This window comes from Zea mays, chromosome 5 (genome assembly GCF_902167145.1).
Source record: "Zea mays cultivar B73 chromosome 5, Zm-B73-REFERENCE-NAM-5.0, whole genome shotgun sequence".
In the NCBI taxonomy this organism is placed as follows: Eukaryota; Viridiplantae; Streptophyta; class Magnoliopsida; order Poales; family Poaceae; genus Zea; species Zea mays.
The window spans coordinates 5,684,357-5,692,696 of record NC_050100.1 but is presented as its reverse complement, the minus strand read 5'-3'; the positions used below and the strand labels follow the sequence as shown (position 1 = coordinate 5,692,696).

Here is an 8,340-nt window from a genome sequence, read left to right as displayed (position 1 = left end):
GAGAAGAAAGTTGAGTTTTTCAAACGGCTAGTGGATAGTGTCTGTCGGTGTTGTCATGATTTTTGTTGTATGGCAATGTGATGCTTTGCTTTGTCGATCATTGCATTGTATGCCCATCGGATAAATAAATGTCTTATTGATCAATTAGAGGTTTTATAGGAGCGTTATCGCAGCCCAATAATTATTGGAAGCGAGTAGCGTTCATAAGTTGGTCCTTGTTAAAATTGAAGAACAATCCGATAAGATATGCACATAAGTGCTTTAGGTCCTTCAGTAGCAAATGTAAGTCTTATGGAGTTTTACGCCATATGTAAATGACTCTATGTTAGACCCCAACAATGTGCTGTTTTAGGTGACTGGTGTGTTAACTAATTTGAGTTGAGAAAAAGGCTAAGAAGAACTAATTAATCTGCTCCAACCCATGTTTCGAGTTACGATGTCTAAAATGGTTCGCTAAGTCTTATACTGTGACTAGCCAACTCATGTTAAGTAGGAGTCGATTGCGTAAGTGATTGTGATATATATATGTGTGTTGTCTCGGATTGCGATAATAAGAGGCAAGCCGACGTATAGGATGTATAGCGGTCTATGTTGTTGCGCTAGTTAATAGATGAGTTTGTGAGAGCACCTAGAGGGGGTGAATATGTGATACTATAAAAATCAAATACTTATAGCCACAAAACTTGGTTAAATGTTAGTATGGCGTATGATACTATCATTATCTCTCCTGCTACTTGTTTCAGGTATCAGAATTCCAGGATTCCAAATCTGAGACGGATGTTGATGTTGACTATAACAGCATGTACTCAAGGCAGCTAGATGGTGAGGACGGTGAGCTTTCATGGTTTAATGCTGGTGTCCGTGTTGGAGTTGGAATTGGCCTTGGCGTGTGTGGGTATCGGATTGGGCGTCGGCCTACTGGCTCGTACATACCAAAGCACCAGCAGGAACTTCAGGCGGCGGCTGCAAATGGTCCCCATGCATGAATGTAGATGTGTATTTACCTTGGCCTTGTAGGAATCTAACTGTCCACCTTTCCTGTCCATGCTATAGTCACAGATGAGTGTTTTTTTTTTTTTTGTTCTTCCCTTTCTACAGTCACTCTAAGTATCTGGTGCTTTCTTGTTTACAACGCCAAACATTTTTGACCCTTACGATGTAAATATGAGCCTGGTTAAAATAAGATTGTATGGTGTGGTCTGGAATTAATAAATGTGTTGATGAAGGAACTTAAGTGACCGACAATTGTTGTGTGATGTGAGGTTGATGCTGCAACTGCACCTGCAAATTTGTTGAACGTCATGTGTCATCTTGTACATGGAACTCAGTTAGGTGGCCAGTTATTTGGGTCATGGTCTTTTTTGGAGCCTTTCTCCAGATTTTGCACCATGCAGCCCTTGTGGGTGCACCTGTAATGTGATCTGCAATCGCCTTTTAGGTTTAGCCAGCCAATCTTGATATATCTCGTGCTGTTTCCATCCATCCCCCCACCCGCCTTCCTCCCTTTCTCTGGATCTTTATTAATGGCGCTTGCTGTTTGTAGGTCTGGAATGTTCTTCTGTTGCTTTGCAGCTACAGTTTAAACCAATGGCCATCCAGAACCGTGCACACAGAATTCTGTGGATTGGCATTGCAAGCAACACTTGTACTCCCTCCTTTTTTTTATTTGTCGGCTTTTAATTCAAAAATAAATCTTTTTTTATTTGTCGTGTTTTAAAAATGAATCCTTTTTATTTTCATGTTTTATTTCAAAAATAAACTAGACCACGATAAATATCGGAGAACGTAGGTAGTAGTACACTTGGTACGGAAGCTCTTCTTGCCAAGATGTATTACAGTATTAGCATGGCCAAACTTCTTTGTACCACAACACGTAAGCATCTTTACAAGCTTCTTTTCCCGTACCGAGGGATGCTTGCCAATCACAACATCTTGATTCACCACCCCCTGATTAGCTTTTGAAGTTTTCTTTTAAAAAATGTCAACATATCTACCGTAAAGTCACGGAGACTATTATATAAATATAAATATGCACAAACAATTAAAGATAAAGTCACAGCAAAATCCTTTACGTTTTGCACAAATCCACATCATGGTCAAATGCGATCACTCACCACCCCACTACTCCACTACCACCACCTACCTAACCAAAAGCTACAAGCCTTGAGAGAATCCAAACGCAAATGCCATGTCTGCGTTCCCGGCTTTGCTTGCGAATGGGGCGAAATGAGCTGGGGGGCGCAGCGCAGCCGCAACGCGGTGCAAGTGCAACCAGAGGCAGGCGGCCATGTCATGTCACCATGGACGTGTGACTTCCAAGGCAATCCTCCTCCCACTCCTCATCAGTCCTCCCCCGCCAACAACAACATCTGAAAGCGTCTACTACTAGCGCAAGCGAGGTTGACATGTCTTCTCGCCCTCTGTCCCTGCCCCGCCGCACGGCTCGGTGACGGTGAGGCACACAGCACAGCAAGCGAGGAGGTTGACGACAACGAGAGCCCCGGAACGCTGACGCGCACCAACCCGGGGGAGGAGACGCCGCGCTCTTTCACCCTCGCGCACCTAACTGACAAGCCGACGCCTGGCCTGACCGCGAGGAGAGAGGTTCATGGTGCAGTGGAGCAGCGGGCGGCAGCGGAGCCTCGACCCCTCCTCCTCCTCCTCCCCCGCGAGACGGGCGCCGAGAGATGGCCAAGGTGCCCGATCTCGGCTCCGACTTCGCCCAGAAGCTGCTCAGGGACCTCCGCCGCCGCCGGGAGCGGCTCGGCTTCGACTCCACCGCCGCCGCGCCTCGGGCTCGGGGTAAGCTTTCTTCCTTCCTCGCCGACCGAGTCGCCGGTGCTCGCTTTCAAGTTGAGTTATTTGAGTTTGTAACAATCTCGTCGCGCGGCTTCGCCACTATATTACTCCGCAGCTGCGCATCGCCAATTTGGTATTATGCAGCACATATCTGCGCCATATTGGGACTGTTATTCTTCCGAACTCTGTTACCGTCTATGAACTGTGGTAAAAGTCAAGTTTGTCCCTGCTGTAACCACGACGCAAGCAGCCCCTCCCCTGCTCCTCCTATCATCTTCCCCAAGGCGAGCTCCACCAGCTGGATCTCCAGGGAGCCCCTGCGACCTTGGCCATGGCCGACCTCCACTTCTCCCTTGGCAGGCGCTGCCCTCCTCTGGTCCGAGCTCGAGCAGGTGAGCTCGCCCCATGGCCTCGGCTCCTAGCCTCCAGGCTCGGCTACGAGGACACCACGCTCGCCCTCACCCTCCGCCTCCCGGGCTCCGACTCCGGCCGTTCCTCCTCGCTCGCCGCGCCCTCCGCTGCGCCGTCACCCAAGGCGCGGGTGGTGGGGTGGCCGCCGGTGAGGTCGTACCGCAAGAACGCGCTCGCCGACTCCAGCAAGGCCAACCGCGCAGCCAATTTCGTGAAGGTGGTCGTCTCCCGCCGCTCCTCGGCCTCTGCTCCTCCCGCGCCCGGTTCCCATCGCCGCTCTCTTCCCCAGCGCGTCTTCTTCCCCAGCCGCGCCGTGTCGAGCTGCTTCTTGCGCACGCGCCGTGCCGAGCTCGCCCCCGACCTCTGCTCTTCCCTGGCGCGTCGCGTTCTTCCCTGCACTTGCCCATGGCGGCCGAGCTCCCAGCCTGCGCGCCCTCCGGTTCTCTGTGTCGCGCGCTGCTCCAGCTCCCACGGCGCGCAGCCTCCCTCTCGGCTCACCGGATCTCCCAGCGCCGCGCCCAGCTTCTTTCTCCCTCAGCTCCCGCGGTTCTCTCTCCATCTCCCTCCGTTCTCTGTTGCGTGCCCAGCAGAACTCCCTTGCGCGCCCGGATTCTCTCCTTCCCTACTCGAATTTGGTCAGGCCCGTGCAGCTCCCTGGCGCCCTGCTTCCTCTGTTCTCTCCCTGGACGCGCACAGCGTTCCGTCGAACTCCTGCGCCGTGCCCTGCTCAGGTTCCATGGCCGCACCAAATTCCCTGCGCGCGCTGGCCTACAACTCGACTGCACACCTCCCTACTTGTCATGGCCACCGTGCCCTGCTCCCTGATTTCTGCTCGCCGCGCGCGCTCATCTCTCTGTTCGCCTCTGCGCACAACTCTCCGAGCTCCATGGCCGGTTCCCTGCTCGCCGGGGATGCTCCTGCTCCAGCTCAACCTCGCCTTGTGCGCTCTGTTTTCTTGGTCTCACGCGCGGCAAGGTAGTACTCCGGTCAAGGGTAGATTAGTACGAAGGGGTACATAACCTGTATCAAAAGCAATAAAACAGACGTTAATGGAGCGCGGGAGATTAACTGTCCCAATCTGGCGTGACTTTGAACTCCATAATACCAAACTGGCGAAGTACAGCTGCGGAGTAATAAACTGGTGAAGCCGCGCGACGAAAATGTTACAAACTCAAATAACTCCTTTCAAGTTTCAACTGGCATTGCGCTGTCGTCGTTCTTTTTCCCTTTCCCCGGAAAAAAAAGTGAGCGGCACTGTTCCCATCATTTCATTTTTCGAATGCTTGTTGCCCCCGAGATAAATTTGCATCTGTTCTTGAGAAGAATAAAAAGGAAGACAATAATAAGTTCAGATGATAATATATCTGTGATGTTCTGCAGATGCTTATTCGAATGCTCAGAAACCACCTCAAGTTCAGAAGCCACAACAACAAGCAGCTCCTCGGCCTCGGGTGGCGACAAGATCAGAAGCACAAACGAGCGTAATAGTAAACCCGCAGAGACCCAATCCGAAGCAGTTACTGTGCCTGCTTAAATTTTACTCACTTTTACAATCTTTACGTTTGCTCTGCACTTGCAGCACCGACAAGGCAGCAGCAGCAGCTCCATTGCCAGACCAGGGACGCCGCGCCGCCATGACGCGCCGGCCATCGCCGATTCGCACGCCACCGTGCCGTTACAAGGAGGACGAGGAGGCAAGCAGACGGCGCCCGCGGCGAACGCCGGCGGCGTGGACGTGCAGATGGCGCTGGCCCTCGCGCTCAGCAACAGCGGCAAGCTCCAGAACGTGCATCTCGTGGCGCGCCAGGGCGGCAGCGGCGGCTCCGCGTTCTTCGGCGAGCCGTGCAGGATGGCGTCGCAGGCGCGGCGCCTCCTGGCTCCTGGCGCGCACGTCGGCAAGGTGGCGATCGGCGTCCAGAATCTCAACGACATTCTCGTGGCGTACTCCTCCGGCGGTGCTGCCGGCGCGAGGAGGGGCTCGGTTGAGATCGGGAAGCAGCTGCTCAGAGGTGCCATGGACCTCGAGGAGTCGCTCAACATGCTCATGATGCTCCAGGACGCTACAGACTACATGGAAATGGGGAGCTCAGGGAACGACGGCAAGGTGCTGCTGCTGGAGGGCACTGAGAGCTGGAAGAGGTCCGCGCCGCGTTCGACGAGCTCTGCCTCTGCAAGGCTGGTAGAGATCGTCGACGATGATTCAGGGACCGAGCAGGCCGACGATGCGAAGAGCTCGTCAGATACGTTCATGCAGATCGTTCCTCACGGCATGTCTCAGAGTTACAGACGGAACCACATCTCGCCCTCGCAGCTCGCCGGTGCTGCAACCAATTGCAAGAGCAATGCTTCGAGTGGCGAGAAGGATGGTTCAAAGGTGAGGATGCCCGGTCTGATTGCCAAGTTGATGGGGCTGGAAAACCTTCCGTCAGCGAAGACGGCTGCAGAGCGCAAGGAGACAGAGAGGTTTGTGAAACCTGAGGCGGTGCCAAGAAAATCAACGGCGGCAACTGTGATGGCTGGCACATTACCGATACGAATTATAGCTTCGGAACGGATGCCATCCAGAGGGCAGCTCAAGAATTTTCAGACAAGAGAGTGGAATATTAGCCTGACAAAGTCTGAAGAACCTGTACTGTCAAGTAGATTTTCACATCTCAAAGTTGACAAGCAAACAAGGCAGACCATGAGGCAGATGTTAAGCAAACAGGAAGGTACGGAGAGAAGAGCTAGTGTAAACCAAGTAGCTGATGAGAAAATCGTTCATCAGGATACGAAGCTGGCTGAAGACAGCAACCAGCAAAAGACAACAGTCAGTGCAGGAAGAAAGATGAGTTTCCTTCAGAGGTTTAGGAAGACTGGAAAGAACAAACCAGCCACAGAAGAGAAAGTCACTGTTGAAGAAAATAAACAGAAGCTCGGGAAGAAGCAAACCACAAGCACAAAACAGAGAGACAGTGAGGTGAAGCCGAGGAAGACGAGAGAGAAGTTTAACAAGGAGAACCTTGCCAATCCTGGAAACAAGACTCTAGGAAATAATGGCAAAACTGCCAAGACTGATCAAACGAGAAGGCAAGCACAAAGTAAACCTTCAGATAAGCAAGTCATGGAAAAGAAGGTGCAGAGTTACCGTCGAATGCAGAGTGAAACAGCCATTCAGAACCTAGAACAGAAGAGGCCACTGAAACCAGAACCAGCGCATTCGAACACGAAGGAGAAGCTTCAGTCTGTTACACCGACAGAACCACAGAATGGAGAAGGCACAAAAGTAGATGATACCAGAAGCCAGAAACCATCAGACAACACGCCCGGTGATGATGGTGTATGCGAACAATCTGCAGCGGAGATGGAAGATAGCGGCACAAAAGCTTTGCCGTACCAATCGGAAAAGGAATTGACTGAAGAAACCATTGATCCGATCACCGCAGCACAGGCTACACCTGAATCAATTGCTGAGACAAATGTATGTTTAAATAACAGCGCATTCTGCATCAGTTATTATGAAAGTATTACAGTGCACTGTTCTGATGGCATTTTTTTTGCTGGTCCAAACATGCAGGATGACAGCACAGTCAGTGAGGCTATACAGACACCGGAAACATTTCCTGAGGAAGAACAGCAGCAACAAATGAAAGAAGTGAACGATGAATCAACGAATGGTACACATACTCTTGATTCATTATTGGCCTCTGCACACTCAACAAGTTGTCTACTTACAGTAAATTTTTAGGAATACGATTTTATTTTTCAGAAGCTGTAGTTTATGGATAGCAACCTACATGCCAGATGAACTATGGATAACTTCATGTTTCTGTTGCAGGACTGGATCATCTCATGAACCCCAGTAACCCGAATGATTTGAGAAACCACAATATGGATGTTGTCTCATGCGATTCCTTCACAGAGAACCAGCTCCTGCTTGCAGAGATGTTGCTGAAGGATCCCTACCTACTCGAAACCACGAAGGCGATCACCGGGTTCCACGTCCCAGCCAGCGCAGCTCAGGTTAACACGGGGAAATGGCTAGACGAAGGCAACAGGGTTCTTTCAGACATCGGGCGCGAAGTGATCAGAAGGAAAGGCAAGCGAATGGAGGCGATGGTGGATGTCAGCGCGACACGTGCCGCTAACCTGAAGCTGCGGACTCTGGACGATCTGGTCAGGGAACTGGACAGCGACATCCAGTCTCTCCACGTCCCGAGGAAAATTCAGCAACGGGGGGATGACCACAGCACAGCTGAGAACCTGAGGATGGTCCTCCGCTACGACATGGAGAGCACGCACTCGGACGCTAACTCGGTGTGGGACTTTGGTTGGAACCGCGCGTGGGACCTGCCGGTCGAGAAGAACGAAGTCGTCAGGGATTTGGAGAAGAACATATTGGGTGGTATCATCACTGATGTAGCAAGGGAGCTTATCGATGTATCCATGCGCCAGCGCCATGGCCCATGGGTGCTGTGCCTGTGAGTCTTGATCTTGACTGACTTGGATATATATATGTGGGTATTTTCAATCTGGGTATGTACGAAGGTTTTCCAGTAGAAACATTCATATGATTTTTGTGTGTATATATAAAAGGAGGAACGTGTGCATAAAAGAAAGGGCAAATCTTCTGAGTTTATGTGTTCTTTGGTGATACAGTTTTTTTTTAAGAAAAAAAGAAAGGGCAAATCTTCAGAGTTTATGCTTCGATTAGGACATCCCAGTTAAACTTGATCAACCACGGTACAGTAAATACTATGAAACGAACACAGTAGACTTGCAGCCAGCTAGTAGTGCCTGGTGCCTGAAAACTAGAAATAAGTTCTGATCAGAAAGGTTTCATGTCTTCCAGCAAATATGTCAGATGTATCTCGTATTCTCGTGCAAGCACAGCTGGAAGCGTCCCGGGGTTGTACACTTGTACCGAAGCACTCGCTTGAACGACTATCAGGGTGGCATGTACAACCTTCACGTTGCTACACGGTAGGGTACTCTAAGTATCTAAGGGGGTGTTTGGGAACAACGTTTTTCTGCAGTTTTGGAAGAATACTGCAGTATTCTCAAATACTGCAGTATTATATACATAATGGTGTTTGGCAAGCTGGGTAAAATCTCTGTTTTCAAAACTGAAGTATTGCAAATACTATAGTT

The 8,340-nt window shown here is 50.7% G+C and overlaps 1 protein-coding gene across 3 annotated transcripts; it reads left to right on the top strand.

The window, feature by feature from the left end:
• Positions 1–2,061: 2,061 nt before the first annotated feature.
• LOC100382108 (uncharacterized) lies at positions 2,062–7,828 on the top strand. Of its 3 annotated transcripts, NM_001174869.1 has the most exons (6): positions 2,120–2,320; positions 2,471–2,802; positions 4,591–4,697; positions 4,790–6,670; positions 6,767–6,866; positions 7,028–7,827. In NM_001174869.1, the coding sequence occupies exons 2-6, from the start codon at positions 2,688–2,690 to the stop codon at positions 7,672–7,674; spliced, it is 2,850 nt and encodes a 949-aa protein (NP_001168340.1). In that variant the 5' UTR covers positions 2,120–2,320; positions 2,471–2,687; the 3' UTR covers positions 7,675–7,827. The 3 variants fall into 3 exon arrangements, with proteins under 3 accessions (XP_008643989.1, XP_008643988.1, NP_001168340.1); XM_008645767.3 differs by having other exon boundaries at positions 2,062–2,802; positions 4,591–4,691; positions 7,028–7,828; XM_008645766.3 differs by having other exon boundaries at positions 2,062–2,802; positions 7,028–7,828.
• Positions 7,829–8,340: the final 512 nt, after the last annotated feature.